This window comes from Tinamus guttatus, unplaced genomic scaffold (genome assembly GCF_059628265.1).
Source record: "Tinamus guttatus ecotype Peru unplaced genomic scaffold, ASM5962826v1 Tinamus_guttatus_pri_ptg000084l, whole genome shotgun sequence".
NCBI classification, from domain to species: Eukaryota; Metazoa; Chordata; class Aves; order Tinamiformes; family Tinamidae; genus Tinamus; species Tinamus guttatus.
Window position 1 is genome coordinate 19,180 of NW_028288618.1, and position 21,677 is coordinate 40,856.

The following is a 21,677-nucleotide window of genomic DNA, read 5'->3' on the forward strand; positions in this document are numbered from 1 at the left end:
GGCCAGACTTTGCTCGGGGTCCGGGGCTGTGACAGGCTGGGCAGGGAGTGTTTGCGTGCAAATGCCAGCAGAGGGGGCCCGGGGACCGTCGCCGCGCGCTGCGCAGCGCCCGCGCGGGATGTCGCACGGCCGGGGCGCCGCGCACGGCGCGGACCACGAGGGGCTGGGAAGGGGATAGCGGCTCCCGTGCGGCTCATCCCTGAGGAAGATCTCTCCCCGAGACAGTCCGTTGTTACCAGGACAACAACCCGGGATATGCAGTGTGGAGTCCGCAGCCGGCGGCCTGTGGGTGACACAGGAGACCCCAGTCAGATCCTGGGACATGCAGGGCTGGCACTTGTGTTGCTCTAGGCAGGGTGTCTACATGTCACCCTCCCCTCCTGCAGGTCCTGAGCCCTGCAGCATTGCACTTATTTCCTGCACTTGCATCTGGCTTGGATCCAAGAATTTTCCACTAGAAAGCTCATTTTTAAGGATTCGAGGTGAAAGCCACTGCCAAACCCTTGTCCTGGCTCGGTCTCCCTGCAGAAGCCCCGCTGTAGACCCCTGTCCCTCCTGAGAGCATCCTGCAGCAGCCGTCCCCATGCACTGGGTCTGCTCTGGGGCCTGAGGCTGCCACACACCAGTGGGTGCTGAGCCCACACTCGGCCGTGGTGCTCCCTGCCCGCCCGCACGTGCCCCAGCGGTTCTCGTCTTGCTGGGCAAAGGTGGCAAAAAGAAGCCCAAAGTCCTCAGAGCTGGTGATTGTTTAACTAGTAAAAAATGTCCCCCGGGAAGGAGCAGAGGCCACCAGCGGGCTGCGTGAGCGTGCCAGCCGTAGTGACCTCTGTGCAGGAGCAGGCCAGGAAGCTGTCAGCCCCGGAGGTGGCTGTGAAGAGCGCTGCAGGCACCAGGAGTGAAGTGCCTCAGCACTGCTGTCTCTTGCGCCATGCAGAGGAGCCGCACGGGACACAGGGCATGAGAGACGTGTAGCGCACCCGGTCACCGGGAGGTCTAGTGCTCTGACATAGCCCTGGGAAAGCACGTGGTGGCTCCGGCAGGCTCTGGCTCTCTTGCTGCAGCCACGTTGTGAGCTGGGAATTCTAAATGGGTTTGGTAATGAGAGGATTTGGGGTGGGAAGGAGGCAGGAGCCACATGCAGGGCCTGGCAGGCTCTGCCCTACCAATGCGCTGGAGGAGGAGAGCTCCTCAGGAGGACACCTCACTGCAGAACATCGCCAGAAGGTCTTGTCCTCCAGCACCTGCAGCTACATGGCCTCTCTGCAGTCCCGGAACAACTTTTGGGACCTCAGCAGCTCCCCGGGTGCTGTGTGCCCTTTCCTGCCTGCACATTGGCCCTGCCTGCACATTGGTCGAGGAGATGGAGGTGACTGCGGAGTTGTGCCAGGTGCCAGGCTGTGCGGGAGCAGCGAGCCGGCAGCATGAGATAATGTGCAGGGTTGTTGTGGTGCACATGGGGCGACCTCTGCGTTTATGGGCTTCCCGTGCTCTTGTTGTCAGGGTAACCCGAAGAATTCCATGTTTGCCTTTGGATTTTACGTGCCAACAACGGAAAAACACGGAGCAGAGGTGAATATTTTAAAGGGAAAAGCATGGGTAATGTGACAGCTGTGTTGTTCACAGAATCACAAAATGATTGAGGTTGGAAGGGACCTCTAGAGATCATATAGTTCCTAGGAAGCCTCTTGCAGTGCTCTGTCACCCTCACAGTAAAGAAGTTTTTCCTCACATGGAGATGGAACTTCCTGTGTTTCAATCTACACCCATTACTCCTTGTCCTGCCACTGGCCACCAACGAGAAGAGTTTGGCCCCATCCTCCCTACATTCTCCACTCAGATACTTATACATACTGATCAGATCCCTTCTCAGTCTTCTCTTCTCTAGGCTAAACAGGCCAAACTCGCTTAGTCTTTTCTCATAAGACAGATGCTTCAGTCCCTTAATTATCGTTGTCACTCTACACTGGACCCTTTCTAGAAGTTCCACATCCTCAGGGCAGGTTTGGGGCTGGTCCATGCAGTAAGGACAGAGATCCAGTGTGTCCGTCAGGGAACACGTTCCCTGCGAGTCACCAGCTGCCAGTGCCTCTCCAGGTGCCATCACCTAACCAGACCCGCATGTGTTAATGGAGTCACAGAGGGATGGTGGCTAGAAGAGACAGCAGCAGCTCAGCCTGAGCCCCTGGAGTAGGGCCAACCTCCAGCAGGTTGCTCAGGATCTGGCCGCATTGAGGGCTGAAGGTCTCCAGAGATGGAGGTTCCCTCTCTGGCCCCTACTCTAGGGTTTGACCACCCTCATGAAGAAATGATAGAATCATGGAATAATTATGGTAGGAAAAGACCTTTGAGATCATCAAGTCCAACCATAAACTCATCACCACCATGCCTGCTAAACCGTGTCCGTAAACGCCTCATCTACACATTTCTTGAACACTGCCAGGGACAGTGATTCCACCACTTCCCTGGGCAACTTGTTCCAATGCTTGACTGCTCTTTTTGTGTAGAAATTTTTCCTGATACCTGACCTCAGCTTCCCCTGGAGCAACTTGAGGCCATTTCCCCTTGTCCTATTAGTAGTTATTTTGAAGAAGAGCTCGGCACCTGCCCCTCTACAACCTTCTTTCAGATATCTCCTAACATTTAACAACTGGCAGCTTCGAGCGTGTTGGGATTGCAGGGCCACGAGGCCCATGCAGGGTCGGCGTCACCCACCAATGGAGCATGTGAGATCCTGGTTGGAGCAGAGGGCTCAGGCCAGGGCCTGTCGCCGTCCTGGACCAGGCTGCTGTATTCCTACTTGATACATCTTTCTGCATGGACATAGCTCCCGAGGTTCCTCCCAAATGCTGGGGATGGCCATGGAGAGCAAGACGCCAGGCCCTGGCAGGAGAAGGTTCCCTTGTGTCCCAGCTCAGCTTGTGGCTGCTCACTGGGGCTGCTCTCCTGTGGGCCCCAGGCCAGAGGGGCGTGCGGTCCTTTCTTGGACAGCGTGGCTCCTGCGTGGCCCAGGAATGATCTCCCAAGGTTATTTCTGACTCACAGGACAGGAAACATTCAGGGGTTTAAGCCGGGATGAATAATGTGCTCATTTCCTTGTGCCGACTACAAAGCACCTGCTCCAGGGGATTTATGGAGTGCCGCTCTCTCGCACTCACAGTACTGCTGCCCGCCCGGATGTTTTTATTTTCCCAGGATGGCCATCAAGTGCCAAGGTCTGTTTTCCTAAACACCCCTCGCCCTCCCGTCACGTTTCCCTCAAGAGGAGGCCGAGCGGAGCCGCCGGCAGCTGCGCGTGCCTGGAGGTGCCCGCCGAGGGGCCAGCACCCGCCACACCGGGGATGCAGGTCCCTGCAGGCACCTGACAAGCGGGACAGCGCAGGGGGCTGTGACCCTCCTGGCGCTGAGGTTCGGTGCTCTGTGGGGCTGCTCTGTGGGGGATGAGGCCAGGGTTGCCCCACGCTGTCTGCGTGAGCCAAGCGATGGGCAAGGTGCTCGTGCCACAGGCAGGAGGTGCTGCTGGCCCTGGGGCTGCCAGGATGGAGGATGAGGTGGCTTCGGGATGTTCCTCACGTCCCGTCTGCTCTATCTCCTCACCAAAGCAACAGCCCTCGTCTCTTCTTAGCTGGTATCTTTTCCAAAGGCCACCCTGCTCCTCTCCCCTCTTGTCCGCCTGAACCCTTGCCGTCCCATTCTCATGCTGGAAAGACCATCAGGACACCGCTGACTGGGGCTCTTGCCCCCATGATTTGCACTCTCTTTGCAGCTGTCCCCCAGCAGGGCCGTGCTGAGCAGCCACACGTCATGATGAGCACAGGGAGGAGGACACAGGCCCAGATGCCACCAGCCCATCTCCATCCCAGTGCATTCACGTAGCGCTTGGGGTCCTGGTGCCCTGTGGGTCTCAGCCGCGCTGCAGCTTGTCTCCGCTGCAAGGGTGCATCTGTCCCCTCCTCTCATGGCCACGGGCATCCCTGGGGACAAAGAGAGTCCATCCTGCAAGCCTTGTGCAGTGATGTTACCCCTGCCCCTGCCCTTGCACTGCCACACACACTCTGCAGAGCTGAGGGCAGCACTGGCACCAGCTTGAGGAGAAGACAGCTCGGCCTGGTGATAAGTTGGGTATTTTTCCCCCTCCTTTTTTTTTTTTTTTTTTGTTTAGAGAGAAAATAAAAGTGCTTGTGGGGAGCAGGAGCCAAGCTCCCCAGTGCCTAAAACAGCAATCGCAGCACTTCCTCGGATTTATGGTGTTTGCTTTCACAATGCCAGCCGGGATCCTGTTTGCTTCCTGCTCTGCAGCTGCAGCCTCAGCTGAAGGCTCTGGAGATTCAGGTTTTATAACCCTCCTGGATCCTGCCGATGGCAACGTGTCCATCATGTTTATTACCCGCGTGCCTCCCGCGGGGCAGTGCTGGGCCCTCAGCACCCCGTCCCGCCGCTGCTGCAGATGCGGAGCAGTCGGTGCCGGCTCCTCCGTGGTGCCCGAGCCACACGGCAGTGGCCTCGATGCCACCTCGTGCATCCCGTGGGTGCTTGTGCTGGGCATCCTGGGCACCGTGTCTGGCTCCGGCCTCTGCTTTCCAAGCTCCAGGCTGGACCGAAACGCTCCGGTGACCTCAGGGAACCTGTGCTGGGCCAGGCGGGTGCTCCGCAGCTCCCAGGATGGAGGAGGACATGGGCGGCTGGCAAGGTGCTACCTGGCCGCTCCACACAGCCCTGCCAGCATCATCAGATGCCTCCAGCTGCCCCCTTCGTCCTTGCTCTGGCTCCCCGCATTAGCAGCGCGCTGCCTCATTCCTCACCCTCCACGTTTATACAGCTAAACACTTCGATGAAATGCCCATAGGCTGCAACCAGGATATTAACCTTAACCCTCTCATTAGGAAACTGCAAAGGTTGAGTTACAGAAATCCCAGGAATGTTTTCCCATGTTGCTGTCGCAGCAGAGGCAGTGGCCTTCCTTGGGGCCTGGGTCTCCACTCGGAGGATTTCAGGAACCAGAGCAAATGATCTCCAGATTAAAAATACTGCTTTGTTCAGGATGTTCTCTGATTGATGATGAAATGGTGGTGGGTTATTTCATTGCTAGCATGCCAGACTTTTCTTTGCACACACGCAATAGGAATATTCCTTTACTGCCCCGATGATGGACACTTTCATCCCCCTTGTACAGTAACAACTCCGTACCAAAGGGCGAATTTCTTCATTGCTGATACATTTAACTAGTCCTGCCTGCAGCCCTGTGGTCAGTAGGTTATTCATGGCTGCTGCGGGCTTCTCCTCTTTATTATCAGCCTTTTCTAAGTGATATTTTACTTGCTGCCATCTGCTTCTCCATTTTTTCCTTTAGCTTAATAGCTGTGTTTGGGAATACACACTTTAAGCAAAGTCACGCTCTTACAGGAGATCTCTGTGCACCCGGCAAAGTGGTTTTAGAGAGTCCCTCGTCCAGGGAGCTCAGCAGCATCCAGCCCCAGGGCAGTGCCCATCTCTACACTTCCAGTGTTGATATCCCATGCATGATGATATCCTGGACACAACGATATCTCTGCCCAGGTGACATCCTGTTCCCTGCAGTCTGGACCCAACAATCTTGCACTTGCACATGGTCCTCTTCTCCGGGTCGGTCGGTGTCCGAGTCCTCAAGATGCATCACGATCCCGCTCCGCTGGCTGGGACCTGCCTTGAAATCAGGTGCGGATCCAAAACGGATAAAAGGAAATATTTTTTCACTCCCTGCTTAATTAGGCTGCCACAGGAAAACATCCCAGCCAAAATTTAGCAGGATTCAAGGAGGTATTGGACATTTATGTGGATAACAAAAATATCCAGCTATAATAGCGGGTGCCAACACAAATTCTGGAAGGGATATTGAGCCTCACGCGTCAGGGTGTAAACCTATCCCAAACTTTCAGAAAGTGGGAAGCTTAATGTAGGAGCGGGTGACCCACGTGTGCTACTGCTACTGCAAGAGCATCCCTGGCTGAGCTGCGCTTGGACCGTCCCTGGGGTCCTATTTCCTGCTGCCGGCAGCCACTTCTGAAGAGGGCTGCAAATTTCTCTTGGCAATTCAGCATTCACCTCAAGGCGCCCAGGGATGCGTGGCCACGGCTCCTTGCCTCCTGGCCCCTTGCAACACTCCTGTCCTGTTTCTGCGGCCACTCTGGCCATTGGCTGAAAACCGTATCCCTTTGCTGCGGATGGGGCCAGTCTGGGAAAGGGATTTCCTTAGGGCTGGTGACAGGATGGTGGCAGTGCTGTGTGCTGTGTCTCCCAGCACTCTGTGGTCTTCACATGACTTTACAGCCAGGTTCTTGTTTCCTTCTACGGTCAATGGTCCAAACCTACGTTCACTCCCTGGTTTCTCACCTGTCTGTTGCATCCTGCACACCTTGCCTTGCCTATGGCTTTTGCAGGATTTAGTCTTGCGTTCCCGGGGTGGCTCAGCTCCGGCTGCACTTGGCCGCTGCCGTGTTCACAGGCTGGGCTGCAAGACCCAGAGGGCTTGGTAGCCTGGTGAGGTCCTTCCTCACCCGCCCCATGACATGGGCATCGCCATACAACCCCCTCTCATCCTCAGGAACCAGCTGTTGTCCCTTAGCCTGTGCAGGGCTGTGAGCCTGGCCTGGCTGGAGAGGCCAAGCCATCCCAGCAGCGAGGACACCCACGGGCTCTGCTCGGAGAAGGGCAAACCAGGTGCTCCTCACACCTCAAGGCAGGCCCACCAGGGCTGTGCCGCTGTATCCCGTGGTGGTGGATGTGCTAGTGGCCACGAGCCCTGGAATGGCCGCATGGCTCTGTGACGCAGCAGTCCAGGTGCCACATGTCCTGCTGTCACAGGGCAGGTTGAAGAGTGACTGTGTTACACTACTGAGGGACAGTTTTCTTACTCTTGCACCAGGCAACCCGGCTACAGCTGGGCTGGAGCATCCAACATGATGCCTCCCCAGCACATCGTTCGGGCCCGGCAAGGCAAGATGCTCCCGTGATCTCTGCTGTTTTGATGGATTAGAGAGGGCTCAGTGTGACCAAGAGGGGACTCCAATGCTCTGCTCCTGGTGCCGTGCCAAGGGCTCCAATGCACACAGCTGCTGCGCCTGTGACCCTGCCGAGGGCAACCCCGCTGGGGTCCCTTGGATCTCCCCTCACCACGGAGCCTTGCGCCCACAGGGGCTTCCAACTGGAGACATTTCTGGAGGGCATGAATCAGCTTTTCACAGCTTGTTAAAAATCTTGATCCTACCTCTTGTTTTCATGCCTTTCAAATCAGGAAATGAGTTTTACAACTTTTCCAGTGGGGCACAGCTGGTGGCCAGGGTCGTAAAGCTGAACTTTATAAATATCGCTTCTTGGGATCAGAGGAAGAGCATTAAAAAGGCAGAGAGAGAAAGAGAGAGAGAGAGAAAGAGGGGAAAGGAGCAAAGGGAAGAGAGAGGGAAGGCAATCTCAGCAGGACCGTGAAGAAGCCCAGCTCATCAACGGCCATGGCCACGAGAGCGCAGAAGACGGCATGTGTCTGGGGAAGGCTTTGCCTGCTGCTCTCCCTGCTCCTCCAGCTGCCGGGCTCCCAGGCCAAATGCTACTTCCAGGCTAAGGGTAAGCAGCCTGGGGAGGCGAGCCGGGAACGCGGGATGCTGAGGCAAGACTTTCCCCGAATTCTCGGGTGGTGGGGCCGTCCCTTGCAGCACTACGGGCTGTGCTGTGCTCGGAAGCGTGCGCCAGACTGGCGATGGCTGGAAGGAGCAGTCTATAAATCACAGAACAGCTCCCCAGGGCTCTGGCTGAGAAACTGCTCGCTGGGCCATGGAGAGCTCCTGGCAGGAGCCCGGCCAGGGCCGTGCATGCAGGACCAGTGGCAAAGGGTGAGGGCTGCCTATGTTGCTGGTGCCACCTCCTTCCAGGGCTGCACAGTGCTCGACTGGGCATGGCATGTGCCCCAAGAGCCACTCGCTGTGGCCCTGAGTCCCAGGGCCACAAGGGCAGTGCGGGAAGTATAGGGCACAGCCGGAGCGGTTGGATGGGAACCCCGGGGTTGGCAACAACCCCAGCATCTCACCCCTGCAGGAGCACAGGGAGACGGGCTGCGGAGGAGGGTGGAGAGGACACCGAGTACCCTCCAAGCCACTGAGCACTCAGGATGTTGCGATGCCACCGCGTCCCCTCTTTGTGGCAGAGGGCTGCCGAGGAGTCTCCCACACCCCCGGGCATTGGCTTATTGCCTTTGTTTCTTTCCAGCTGCCTGCGAGTACGAGGGGAAGCAGTTCTCACTGGGCGAGTCGTGGCTGAGCACCAACTGCCTGCTGTGCACCTGCCTGCACCCCGTCGGCGTGGGCTGCTGCGAGACGTGAGTGAGCGGCGCAGGCAGCACCATGAGCTGGTGGCTGCGCATGCGGCCGGCAACGTTGCAGCCTCTGGGGGTGGTGGCTGCGGAAAGCAGGGCTTGTCCCTGGGGCACTGAGGGTGGCAGGGTGATCGTGATCCTCATGCTGCCACATGGGGAGCCAGGGACAGCCCGGGGCACCCAGCACAGCAAGGGCAGAGGTGGGCGTCCTGCTCGTGGCTCTGGGCCCTGAGATGCGAGACACTGACATTGCTAATGTTGCTGTGTCCTCTCCGCAGCACCCAGCACCCCATCGACTTCCCCGACTGGTGCGAGGCTCACTACGACTCGCAGACCTGCCAGATCTCCGTGGTGCAAAAGGCCAACCCCAGCCTGCCCTGCGTGAAGGGCCTGGAGCACGAGTGGGGTCCGGCGGGCACCGCCGAGCCGCTGAGCAACAAGGTGCTGGACGCGGGGCTGAGCAGATAGAGGTCCCCGCGCCGGCAGCACGAGCCTCCGCAGTGCAGCGCGCGCCTCCTGCATGCGCCACACCTGCCCCATCCCCTAGAGACGGCACCGCAGCCATCTGCGAGGGAAACCACTATCCACTCTACTGAGCTGACATTTACACCCTAGTGCTGCCCTGGTACGGCTTTGCTTTTGCTTCCAGCTTCCAGAACCGAAGCGGGCCCTGCCCCCAGGAGCCGGCATGCCGAGGAGGCCCTGCACAAGCGGAGGCTCCTCGCTTCCCACCCAGGCCATGCACCTTGCCAGGGCACACATGTCCCCAATGGGGCTGTGAGGCCAAAGGCCCTGGGTGCAGGACCTGTGCGCTCCGGCCAGCCCCTCTCTGCCCTGGGGCACAAGAGGCAAAATCCTCTAGAACCACTAACACGTCCCACAGATCCAGCTCTGCGCGCCAGCCCTGGGCAACATTGCAACGGAGCCAGCCCTGGGCAGGCAGCAGCGCACAGGGGGAAACCACTGGAGTGTCTCCAGCCTCCCCTGGGCAGCCTGTCCCATTCCCCAGGAGCAGGGAGCGGGCTGGGGGAGCCAGGTGCCCCGCTTGTGTTCAGGGAGCTGAAGCAACCTGCGTGCGCCACGGTGGAGCCCACAGTCCCCGGCCCGCCCCGCTATGCCGTGCCCGTGTTGTGCAGAGCCTTGTGTAGATGTTTCTGTTCTTGCAATAAACATATTCAACAAACAGGAGGCGTCTGTTGTTGTCCCCTCGGTCTAACCCACCTGCAGCCGAGGCTCGCGCCTGCCACACTACAGCCTTCGGGAGAACAAGCGGCTCCTGCTTGTGCTGGGGCCCACAGGGCTCCGGACAGAGCTGAACTGAAGGGCGCGTTCCTCATGGTCCTTGTCACCAGCAGCTGCAGTAGCACCAGGTGCATCGCGCGGGGCCTGCTTCCCATCGCCCAAGAGACCGCCAGAGGCTGGCAGAGATGCACCCCCTCCTGCCCCATGTGTGCAGGCGGGGGCACAGTGACACCCTGCATCCGCTGTGGCAGCAGGATCAGGGCTGGGAAAAAGGCACTTTGCAAGATGGAGTTTGCACATTCAGATGTTTATTAGATTCCCATGCAGAGGAAAACTCTTTGAAAGGTTTGGTGGAAATGCAGAGTGGGCTGTTCAGCAATGAGAGCTGAACTCAAGCCCAGCTCCAGCAATGCACAGCACCCATTTTTGCTCCTGCTCTGCAAGGACCCTGAGACCTGCAGGATGCCTTTGTGACCGAGAGAGAGCCCAGACCTCTGCACTTCTCAGTTTGGGATCAACACCATAATACTGCCACCTCGCTCAGCTGCAGTGCCAAAACGCCTGGCTACATCCTGAACACCAGCACACATTGGCAGGGCTGGCCCGTCCTTGCCTGGGCTGGGGTGACAGGGGTGCTGAGCCGGGCTCACAAGACAGCCCTTCCACGGTGCAGGACATGTGCACCAGGACAGAGCCTCCTCGGCGAGCAGCATCCAACCCGCTCAGGTGGCCAGCACGGATCACCTGAAAATGAGAACCCTGCCTGTGGGGTCCCGCAGCAGGGACACAGCCTTCACACAGGGCTGCTCCGAGGCTTCAGCAGAAGAGCTCTGCTCTCCTTTCCTCGGGCTGGGCCGTCTCTGTTGGAAGGCCCTCAAGGGCTAAAGGCACGTGGGGCTGTTCCCTGGCAGGCAGATCTCCTTCCTGCGAGCGCCGGGACTTGTGCGATGCCCCAGGTGAGAAGGGGAGCCGGCACGTGGCTCCCAGCTCCTGGGCTGCAGCTTGGGTATGGCAGCAAGTGGAGAGCTCCTCTGCCCCAGGCAGGCAGAGCTGCCCGGTGCCCTCGCGGCAGGGGCGCTCCGAGGCGCCGCTGCCCACAGTCCTGCTGCCGTCCACACTCGCCTGCAGTGCCGCAGGCTCCTACCAGCTCTGCCTGCTCTTAGATGCTGATGGAGTTGGTGCTGGAGAACTGAGACACGTAGGAGGCCAGGATGGGGTTGGTGGGAAGGACTTTGATGGGCAAGTCCCAGCTGAAAGTGTCCACTTGGATCTGCTCCACGCCTGTCCAGGTGACGGCCTCCGACTGGCTCCCACGCACCACGCAAGTCCCTGCCGATTCCCCGGAGGTCACAAACTCAAAGTGCAGCCTCCACTTCAGGGACACTGTGGGCAAGAGCAGGGTCAGCAGCCGACACCACCAGGGACAGGGACAGCAAATGGGTCAGGGCTCGGCAGGGGGACAAGCTAATACACCTGCTCGCAGAGGCCCTGCTCCCTCTCACGCCACATGGCTCTACGGAGGGTGACAAGGAAGGGGCCGCCCGCACTGCGAGGGGACATCGCAGCCCTGCTGTGAGCAGAGCGGGGCAGCTCCGTCGTGTGGCAGCCACTCACCGATGTTGGTGGCGAAGCCTGGCGTGGAGCTCAGCGGCACGGGCAGGCTGAAGCTGCTCTGCGCCGTGTGCAGGCAGGCCTCCTGATGGCGGGCGTGCGTGCTGTACGAGACGGGCTGCCCCCGGCGCCGCTGGAACTCCTCCTGGATGCTCTCCTCCGTCTGCAGGCTCACCGAGTACTGCAGGGCAAGGCGCAGGGTGCTCGCACTGACACTGCTCGCAGCCCGTGGGTCTCCCGTCCCCCGGGTGGGCGCCACATTCTCCACCTCACACCCCGAAAGGGCCTCAGCTGGGTCCCACCGAGGCCTCGCTGGACACCCCAGGGAAGCTTAGTGCCATCCCGAGCACGAGCTCGCTCTCCCACCCCTGCAACCACAGCTCTGCCCCTGCCAGCACCGACCTGCAGACAGGGGATGTCGCCTTCTGAGAAGTTAAATGTCCCGATGACGTCCTCCCCGATCTTGTACACTGTCTTAAAGATGCAGAAGGTCCCCACCTTCCCGCGGGTGTTGCTGATGTTATACAGGTCTGTGCAGAGAGCAAAGGGAAACAGGTTGCAGCCTGGCGATTGCTCCGTGCAGCAACCTGGGGGGATTTCAGAGCCTACAGACATGAGTCCTGGGAATGCAGGACAGGTCCCTGCAGGGAGAGGAGCTGGCAGGAAGCAAAAGGAAACCATGCAATGTGTGATATGTCAGGGAAGAGGCTCCACCTGGCTGCGATAGGAAGACCCTAAGCCTGGCAAGGAGGAGGTTAGGGGAAGCTGATCTGAGCAGCTCCTCATGATCCGAGCTGCTCCACAGCAGCAGTCGCAGCTTTGTTTTACTACCATGACATTTTGGCAGACGGCACTGACAAGGACAGGCCCATGGGTACTGCCTGCCTCAGGCACAGGCTAGGAGAGCAGGATCAAGCAGGGAGAGCGACCTACGCAAGCTGCGCCGGGAGGTGGCCACCATGAGCAGTTCCGTCGCCAGGTCCGCGAGGCGAGAATCTTTCTTCAGGCCCTCCTCCTCCTCCAGAAAGGGGTTTGAGGGAGCAACAGCCTCATCCTGCGGGAACTGGTAATCCTTGAGTCCTGGGGAGAAGGTAGGAGAGTCAGCAGGGCAGGGCAGGGTATGGGCAGGCCTGTGCCCAGGGTGGGGACAGCGCTGCGGCCTTACCGTGCAGGACAAGGACACGGAAGGGCACGCGCAGGAGCTTGATGGGGGAGTTCACACGCTGGCAGCCGATGGTCAGCTTGTACACGTACTTCACCGACTGTCCCCGGAAGGAAGGGGGGCCATCCACGGGCAGCGTCTCACAGTAGGAATCTGCAAGGAGCGCGAAGAGATTGCTTTCCAAGGCCACGCCGAAGTTCTTAGAGCTGCTGGCCAGGGACTCCCCGCACTGGAAGCTGAGAAGAGCGGGGGGCTGAGCAGGGCAGGGCGCTTCCCACCGGCTCCTCTTTCCCTTGACAGGCTGAGCATGTGCTCTGCTGCAGCGCCCCGTGCTGCACATGCTGCCTTTCGGACGCTGCTTCTGCATCGCAACCACATGCACCAGCTTTGCATCCAGAGAATGTGGAAGCTGTGAAACTCGGGAACACGAGCACAGAAGGACTTACGCATCACAAGCTCAACCCAATTTCGCATCTGCCCGCTTCCTTTCCGTGCCAAAGTGGGTATAAGTAGCCAAAAATAATTAACTAACAACCCTTGGAGTCATTTACGGAGCAGCCTCCTTCACAGACTTGCTCTGAACGAGCCTGTGACCTCCGAGACACCAGCCTTCTGCTTTGCACAGTGCTCAGCCCTCTCACAGCCTGTTATCCACTGCATGAACCCCAGCATGGTGTGAGCCCTTCCGCAGCTTTCCCAAACTGCGTAACAGCAATGAAGCAAACAGCGGGTGGAAAGTCTCCGTCTCCCTCCGGCTTGCCCACCGTGACGCAGATACCCCCTGCCAGAGGAAAGGCAGCATCCTGCTGCTGAACCGCAGATCCTGCCCCAAATCTGGCACATCCTAAACTTTGAGGCTTAGATTAAAAGATAGGGTTACGTTTTAAATATAACTTCCAGATTTTAAAAGCAGGATTCAAAGGAAAAACAACCCAAACCAAGAGCAGTGCCTAGAGCTCTACAGCCAGTCTCTCACATGTAGAAGGGCAAGGGAGTCCTGCGGGAACAGGGGTGCAGGTAAAGCTCAGACCTGTCCTCTGGGATGAACACACGGCATTTCACAGGAAGGGGCCAGTGAGCTGCAGCAGACTGCAGTGCCCAGGGATGTCTCCAAGCCCAGGCAGACACCCCTGCTCGCTACCTGTCACAGAGGGGCCGAGACTCGGCAAGACCCAGTCTCAACGCTGGGGCCACAAGGAAATGCATTCCTGGTGCCTTCCCTGCCCATCCTGCTGCACCCCAGGCCTGTGCCTGGGCAGCCTTCACTTCCTCTCTCTGTGATACAGCAAATAGTTAAAGATGTCACCAAACTGAGCGGAAGCAAAAACAAAAAGCCACAGAAATTACTTGAGGGCTCGAGAAAATGCCTATTGGTGACAAATTTAAAGAGCATGGCCTGGGCAACGTGTCCAAGTGATGAGAGGTGAGTCAACTTCAAAATATAGGTAGGATAGCAAGGGAAAATATGGAAGACTTAGCTTGTAGGCAATTGAAAATGAGGCTTTTATCAAAAAGCAGCCTCACACAACCTCAGCTAAACGTGCCAGCTCTGAATATATTTTAATAACAGTACTTCACTGTTGCAGAATTAAGATTTCTTGACATTTTTTTCTGCCTTTCCGAACTGTGCAGCAAAAGTCAAAACTTCTGAAAAACAGGAAATGAAGAATTAAGATACACACCCACACAGCTTTAATTCTGCCTCCACGGAGCTGGCAGGAGCCCCCAGGAATGATGGGTGAGTGAGTGCCAGCTGCAGCCCGCGCAGCCTGGCAGAGCCGGGCCTGCGGCATCAGGGAGCAGGGACAGGCCCCCGTGGAGCCGGGCTCTGCTTCAAGAGGAGGACGGAAGCGCGAGTACCTGGGGTCACCTCCTTGCTGCTGCAAGCTGGCCGCATGAGCACGGCACAGCGGGAGGGGGACAGGGGGTAGGTGCTAGAAAGCTGTGCCACGCGCGGCAGCATCGCACCGGTGCATCCGAGCGGTGCCTGCATTGCACACCCAAGGGGAAGGGTGTTAACAGGCAGCCGAGCGTCTCCAGGCATCGCTGGCACCGTGTCTCTGCTCAGGGGTTGTGTCGAAGCGCGAAGCAGTTGCGGGCCGCTCGCGTTCAGCATGAGCAGGGCAGCGTGAGCGCGCGCCGTGTCCCCCCGAGGGACGTGCCAGTGCTAGCTTAGCTGCAGGCTGAACAGTTACGTAAGGAGATCCCCTTGTAATCCACTGCAACCACCTGAGCCCCAGAGCCAGGAAAAGCTGTGGACAACAAGGCCCTCCCCAGCCTGTTGGAACCACTGCAGGGAAAGGGGCTCCCCCTGCTCCTGGAGAACAAATGCTCCAGGCAAACACTTGCCAGCAGCAAGGAGCGCAGGGGGATCCAGGTGAGACCTGGGGCACTGGAGATTTCTGCCTCCTCCTCCCTGGCACAGGCACCTTCTGGAACATGAGGCCTCCTGCTCTGCCACGGCACGGCCAGCTTCCCGCTTGGGAGGGAAGGAACAGGAGGCAAATGACCCCGTGTTGGATAATGGAAGTCACTGTTTAGGACACATTGCTGGACAGCACTACCCCAGCCCGTTGATGGCCTGGTCAAGCCCCGGCCATTCACCCTGCCTGCTGCTTTGTGCAGTCAGGTCTGAGGGCCCAAAACAGCAGCAGGTCACAGCCTCAGAAACAGTATGTTACAGTTTGCATCTCCTTGGTCCTGTTTGCAGCTCTGCTCTCACCTCCCCAGGGGTGAACACTCCAGCAGCCCCCCTTGAACCACCAGCATCGCATCTCTGCTCCTGAGCTCTGAGACTGGAGGAGCATCTACCACCCAGGCACAGAACATACCCAGGGCAAGCTGAAGAGCCTGTCCGTGCACAGAGCCTGTGACGCTTAATGTTAAGGCACTGAAGGACCACTGGCTGCTCAAACGCAAAGGAAGTCTGCCAAGAAACGACAGGCTCAGTCACACGTTTGCCAACCAAGAGGTTCTCTGTGAAACCATGAAAATTTAGCTAAAGAATAAAAGGGAAAGGAACAATGAAGAAGCAGCTGGAAGGGGACCCAATGGAAGAACACAGTTGAAGGGTTTTGAAGGGATGGAGAGCTCCAAGCGGGAGAAGATCAGAAGTACTTGATTTTGTGGCAGAAAAGTCAGTAAAAACAGGACAGGCGAGACTGTGATTTGAAAGACAGCCATAACTTTCAGAAGAAGCATGGACCTTCGGAGGATGCCATTAAATTCCAAGAATACTCCAGTGCAGCCGAAGCAAAAAAAGGCAAGGAAAAGCAGGTAGGTGTTTCTGTTCTTTCAGCTGCAGCCAAAGGTACTTCAAGAGTGTTTCATGCCTTGCAGCTACACAACGGGCCTGTGGCAAAGGACACGGGCCAGAGGGCAGAACCGAGGGACACTGCAGTATGTAGCAGTATGTAGCCCTGGTACGCTGGAGAACAAACTCTGGATGATGCTGCAGGGAGCAGTTCCTTGGCATTCATGCTCCCACCAAGGGACCCGGCCTTCTGTGAGTGCCAGGTCTCCCACTTGCAGCACCCAGGTCTGCAAAGCCAGTGTGAGAGCGGGGCTCCCAAGAGGTGAATACTTTGAGCAGAGGAAGAGAAGACAGGACTCACAGGACTTTGACTCGCCAGGATCCAGTCGCAAGTCACAGAAGAGAATCTTTGGTGGAGTGGACAGGATACACTGACCCCGCTCTCCTGGAAGAGAACAAAACTACGTGAGTGCTTCACAGCCTCCAGGCCACACGGAGGGGACACTCAGCCTGCCCGGGGCCCTGCATGTTACCCTCACCAGAAGGAACGGGAAGGAGAAGGGGTCGACAAGGAAATACCCCATTCCCCAGGCAGATCATGAGATATTCCCAGAACAGCTCAACTGACAACCCTCCACCCGTGCGCGTCGCCCTGGCCCTCGCGCGTCGCTCCCTCCAGTCCTCGCGTGTCGCTCCGGCCCTCGCGCATCACCCCGGCCCTTGCGTGTCGCTCCCTCCAGTCCTCGCGCGTCACCCTGGCCCTCGCACGTCACCCCCTCCGGCCCTCGCGCGTCGCCCCGAGTCAGCACCACTTTGATCTCAGTGCGAAGCCCCTACAACAGCCATGCATCAAGGAATTGCGCATGGAAAGCAACAGAGACCTCCCTGCGCCTGCGCGCGCTGCCCTCGGACACACACTCCATTTGGCTGAGTCCTGCTCACGATGCCCTCACTCCCCCTTCCCGAGGCCACGGGAGCAGGACTCACCTCTGTTGGGGACGAAGACGGTCTCGTTCTCGGCCTGCACGTCGGGCTTGCTGCCGTCCGAGGGGGGAAGCGCTACGCGGCTCTCGCTCGCGTGGAACTGGCAGTGGATCTGGGCACTGGCCCATGCCAGCATCTCGCTGGGAGCAAAGAAAAACAACATTCATGTCTACACTTTAACCTGGATTAAAACAAGCCAGAACCTTCCTGGGACAGGGTCTCGCTTCACTTGCTGGTCGCGGAAGCCACTCACAAAGCTCTGCTCCGAGCAGGTCCTTGGGGCAAACCTGGGCTGGGCTGTGTACTCAACGCCACTTCTGCCTCCGCTGCATGACAGCCACCAACATGAGGCTTCACCCAAGGGCTGAGCCCGCAGCCCCTTGCTTAGCAGCGATTTTTTTGAGTCAGTCAGAGCCACAACACATTGGGCACAGCACAAACGCTGCAGAAACACCCCTGCCCCATGCAAAGTCAGAGATGGGAAGCAACACGGGTCAGCAGCCCCTTCCATTGAGAGCTCCCAAGGGATAACGTGGCCTGTGCCAAGTCCCACAGGGATCTGCCACCAAAGACACTGAGGAGAAGGGTCTTGAGAACCAGTCCAAGGCCCTCCTTGCTTGGTCCCCTCCTCATCACCAATCCGGCCATGGACCTGCACTAATGCGAGGAAAGCTCTAGCTGTCCCACGTGGGCCATGCCGGGCAGGAGACTTTTAGCCATCATGAACGAGAAGTGACATGAGCAGCAGGACGCCAACTTCTGCCTCTGGCGAGGGGGCGGCAGCAGGGAAATGGCTGGGCAAAATCAAACTGGAAACAACCAGGACCTCCAACTCAGGCAGAGACGCAGCTCTGCTCGCTCCAGAGAAAACCTCTCTCGACTGCAGTGCAAGAATAAAGTCTCAGGTCCTACCCTGCTTCTTGCTCTGAGGCTCGGCCGCCCCCGGTATTTAGTACAAACTCCTGGGGCACCTATAGCTGCACCAGAAGCACTGCGTGAGGGCTGAATCCCAGCTTGGAGGCTGGGGGGACCAGGCTGAAAAACCAGCTTGGAGCTGGGATGGGAGAGAATGAGCATGTTCCTTGGCTGCTCACAAAAGACAAGGCCTAGGGCAGGGAATGCTGCAATACCCACTTTTTTTTTTCTTAGAAAGCAAATGCAGATTAAAACATAGTATGAAATAAAGCCTGGCTCTCAGACAAAACCCAAGCACCTCGGAGATGCCTCCGACACCAACCAAAGCAGTGGGCGCCTGTCACCAACACCGATCACAGAGGTCACCCTTCCTGCTCTGGATTTGGGCTCTTGGCAGCTCTCCCCTGGCCCTCTCTGCCTGTCCCCATAGTCATGAGGTTCTTCTGTTTGAAACACCACAAGACTCTGCAGTCTCCGTGTGCACGGTATTCCTTATTTCAGCCAAGGAGGAAGCACTGGGAGGAATTCCCTGGAGGCTGTAGGGGAGGCAAGGGTGTCATTTTGCTGTCTTCCTGTTCAGTCACAAGAATTGATCTGTGCCCAATATGAAAACAGTCTTGCATCTCTGACTTCGTTATAGCCTTGACTGTCCCACGGGGTATTTCCCATGGCATCGCTCACATCTTTCAGCTCCAAACCCTTATCTATCTGTATTTTAATAGGTACACGGCCAATCTGGGCAGTGTCTGGTTCCTCTGGTGTTATTTAGCATCACCATCTCATCAGTCTGCTGCATTCCTTTTAGCTGATCAGCTGGGCACTATTTAATAACTTGCCAGTTCTGGCTGCTAATGTGTTGGATTCTCTGCCCTGTTACTACTAACTCCACATGCTGTAATTCTGTATCTTCAGAGTGTGGCTTTTTCATAGGGGTTTCATAAGACTTCTGCTACATGAAAACACACAAGTGCTCTTAAGAGACAGTTTTTTAGTAATTTTATATAACCTTAACATGGTTATGGTACCTTCAAACACAGGATTCTTGTCTGTTTGAACACAGTGAATCTTGTCTTCATTTATTTTCACTACCACATCACAAAATACCCCAGAATTGCTCTATTTTTTAACCACACACAAACAAAATTTGCATGTGTCTTTCTGCCAGCAGACCTTGCTCTTTCAGCTGGCAGGATCCTGTCTTAGTGCTGAGGACACTTCTCCCTTCTCCCACTTTTCGTTACAACTCCCGTAGCCTGCAACAGCCCCTGTCATCATGTCACAGCCTTGTGTGGAACATCTTGGACTCATTTTTCATATGCCTCACACATCACAATCAAATTCTCTCTATGCCATTTGCTTACTACCCTATGCTTCAAATATATGAAGCATATATAGGGTAGTAAGCAAATTCTGCCCTATAAAGCAAAAGAGAAAGTGGCCCAAATTCAAGGCAGCTTTCACCAGCCCTGAGAGCTACTCCTTGAGAAGTCCCTCTGTTTACTGCAGTGACTGAACCTTGACCTGGCTATTGCTTTTACGCTATAGCTTTATTTTCATCCACCCATCTATTAGATGTTCCCATTTGTCTGATATAGCCTGGACTGCTCAACTTGGTCACATACCTTTTTTTTCCTCATGAGGCAGTTTTTGAAATGCAGAGATGAATCTCCCATTACTCCAAAACTGCTCCGCTTTCTACCTCTGCAGTCCTGCATGTTTCCAAGTAATAGGAGCTGCACTGAGTCAGCCCCAGAACAGAGCCAGAGCTCTGCACCCAGCCAGGCTGGAGCTGACCATCCCCTCACACACTGTCTTCCCAGAGCTGGGAAAAAACAACACTATCACTTTACAAGACAGGGTTCTGGAAGCTAGCGGCTCGTGCCATAGCTCGGCTTGGGAGTTTAACTCCTTGGGCGAGAGAAAACCTGAAGAAAAGATGGAAAGTCATGGAAGCTTGGGTCCCACAGATTAAAAGGTCCCACAGTGGTGATACCACCAGACTGCTTTGCTGCTGCTGAGGGCAGAAGTGGCAACAGCAGTTCCATTGCATCACACTGCAACAGACCTGCCGGAGATTTGTACCAGCACTGATCCTGGAAATGATACTTCCCAGGAAGGACCCATGAGAAGAAAGCAACCTCCAGCCCCCGCAGAACCAGCCAAGGTCACGCACAGAGCAACATGAGGCACAGAGGCTTTGGGTAAATTCTGTGTGGAATTTACCCTACATATTCCCTGTGAGCCAGTACAGGAAGCTCCTCTCTGCTCACCCTTCCTCCATGCCTACCTACAGGCAAAACGAAGGCACAGAGGGAGCTGGGACTCAAGGGCTGGGCCGCAGAGAGCGTCTCTGGTCTCTGACTCGTCCCCTCTCTGGGCTTGCCCCTTTGATGGGCAATCCTGAGGTAGGATCACCCTGACTTGTCTGTGTAGTGCCAGGCATGGAGAGTTCCTTCCAGAAAAGTAGGAAATAGTGACGCTGTGCGGAGGTTGCCTGGTAAGTCTGCCGCACTGGTGTAACCAGACTCCCTGGTTTCATAGCCAGTTTGGCTTCATTTTCTGCCAGTGACTCTGCCGCTGAGGGCTCACTCAAGGGACAGCAAAGACCATCTCCATGAGCATCTTTAACTGCATATTTTCCTCCAGTCTCTCTTGGGAGCAGAAAAGTATGATTGCCTCCCAGATTCAGCCCTGACAGCAAACAGAGATGGGGCCAAGCACCACTTGCACAACGCGCGGGGGCCGGGAGCTGCCCCGCAGCGCTGCCGTGACTGCTCCTGAGCGCTGCAGGGAGCGAGGCAGCTGCCCTACCTGCTGGCGGAGGTGGACGAGGCCGATAAGGGGTTGGTGAACGTGATCACGCACTCGAGCATCTCCCCCGCCAGGAACACGGGCCCGCGGCCCAGCTTGGCCAGCACCTCGATCATGGCTCGGACGGCTCTGCTGCGTGTGCGCCGGCCAAGTAGAACGGTGCCTGTGGAGAGAGGGCGCGATGCAGCGCGGCTCCGCACGTGGACACAGCGAAGCCAGCAGCGGCCCCAGGCGTGCGGGCGCGCAGGGGGGTCGGCCGCAGCCCGCGTGGGGGGCACACACGTGTTCAGGGCGGTCAGGGAGAAATACAGGTATTGGGGGGTGAGGGACAGCCCAGCCAGACACACACACGTGCTGGGGGGGAGGGACAGCCCTGGTCACTGACGCACAGGTACAGGGGGACCGGGGACACTGACACATAAACACAGGTCCAGGGGGACTGGAACAGTCTTGTCACACTGTCATACATACATATCGATACGGGGGCCTACGGACCTTGTCACACTGACACACATACACACAGGTACAGGGGAACTGGGGACAGCCAGGTCACACATACAGACTCACACACAGAGCTACAGGGGGACCACACACACACACATACACACACACACAGGTAGAGAGGAAGAAGGTACAGCCAGGTCACACACACACACATACATATATTCACACGCGCATAGGTACAGGGAGACCCGGGAAAGCCACGTCACACACACACAGGTACAGGGGGACGGGGTACAGCCAGGTCACTCACTCAAACACACACACACACATTCACACATATTCACACAGGTACAGGGGTACAGCCAGGTTACACTCACACACACACACACACAGGTACAGTGGGATGGGGTACAGCCAGATCACTCACTCAAACACACACGCACACACACACACTCACACACACACTCACACACACAGGTACAGGGGGATGGGGTACAGCCAGGTCACTCACTCACACACACGCACACACACACTCACACACACACTCACACACACAGGTACAGGGGGACGGGGCACAGCCAGGTCGCGCGTGCACGCACGCAGACACGCACACACGCACACACGCAGACACGCACACAAACACACAGGCACAGCCCTCCCCTCCCCTCCCCCCGGGCGCAGCCGGCGGTGCCCGCAAACACCCGCTCGCAAACACAGCCGGGCGGGGGCCCAGGGCAGCCCGGGCCGCTGCAGCGCCGCGCGCGCCCCCCGGCCCCACTCACCGCCCCGCACCGGCCGCCGCTCGCCGCTCGCCGCCCCGCACGCCCCGCGCCGACCGGGCCCGGCTCCCCCGCCGCCGCTCGGCAACTCTCGCGGGGCGCTCGGGCTGCGCTCGGCAAAACCCGGCAGCGCCCGGG

The 21,677-nt window shown here is 57.5% G+C and overlaps 2 protein-coding genes across 2 annotated transcripts; one reads left to right on the top strand and one right to left on the bottom strand.

The window, feature by feature from the left end:
* Positions 1-7,481: 7,481 nt before the first annotated feature.
* On the top strand, positions 7,482-8,806 carry LOC104572653 (prostate-associated microseminoprotein). Its single transcript, XM_088520257.1, has 3 exons — positions 7,482-7,593; positions 8,233-8,341; positions 8,617-8,806. Exons 1-3 carry the CDS (start codon positions 7,482-7,484, stop codon positions 8,804-8,806), a joined length of 411 nt encoding a protein of 136 aa, XP_088376383.1.
* Positions 8,807-10,681: 1,875 nt separating this feature from the next.
* On the bottom strand, positions 10,682-20,436 carry RGP1 (RGP1 partner of RAB6A GEF complex). Its single transcript, XM_088520258.1, has 8 exons — positions 20,317-20,436; positions 16,594-16,730; positions 15,968-16,051; positions 12,357-12,506; positions 12,125-12,271; positions 11,594-11,721; positions 11,195-11,372; positions 10,682-10,963 (listed from the first exon to the last, which is right to left on the bottom strand). Exons 1-8 carry the CDS (start codon positions 20,430-20,432, stop codon positions 10,740-10,742), a joined length of 1,164 nt encoding a protein of 387 aa, XP_088376384.1. The 5' UTR covers positions 20,433-20,436; the 3' UTR covers positions 10,682-10,739.
* Between the last annotated feature and the right edge of the window lie 1,241 nt (positions 20,437-21,677).

What these genes read in the sequence shown, in the direction of transcription:
- LOC104572653 (XM_088520257.1), top strand. Translation starts at nt 7,482, where the DNA reads ATGGCCACGAGAGCGCAGAAGACGGCATGTGTCTGGGGAAGGCTTTGC. An exon ending in ATGCTACTTCCAGGCTAAGG is followed by an intron (nt 7,594 to 8,232) that starts GTAAGCAGCCTG and finishes GTTTCTTTCCAG; the next exon opens with CTGCCTGCGAGTACGAGGGG. An exon ending in GGCGTGGGCTGCTGCGAGAC is followed by an intron (nt 8,342 to 8,616) that starts GTGAGTGAGCGG and finishes TCCTCTCCGCAG; the next exon opens with CACCCAGCACCCCATCGACT.
- RGP1 (XM_088520258.1), bottom strand. Translation starts at nt 20,432, where the DNA reads ATGATCGAGGTGCTGGCCAAGCTGGGCCGCGGGCCCGTGTTCCTGGCG. An exon ending in CACCTCCCGGCGCAGCTTGC is followed by an intron (nt 11,722 to 12,124) that starts GTAGGTCGCTCT and finishes CTCTCTGCACAG; the next exon opens with ACCTGTATAACATCAGCAAC. An exon ending in GCGACATCCCCTGTCTGCAG is followed by an intron (nt 11,373 to 11,593) that starts GTCGGTGCTGGC and finishes CTTGCCCTGCAG; the next exon opens with TACTCGGTGAGCCTGCAGAC.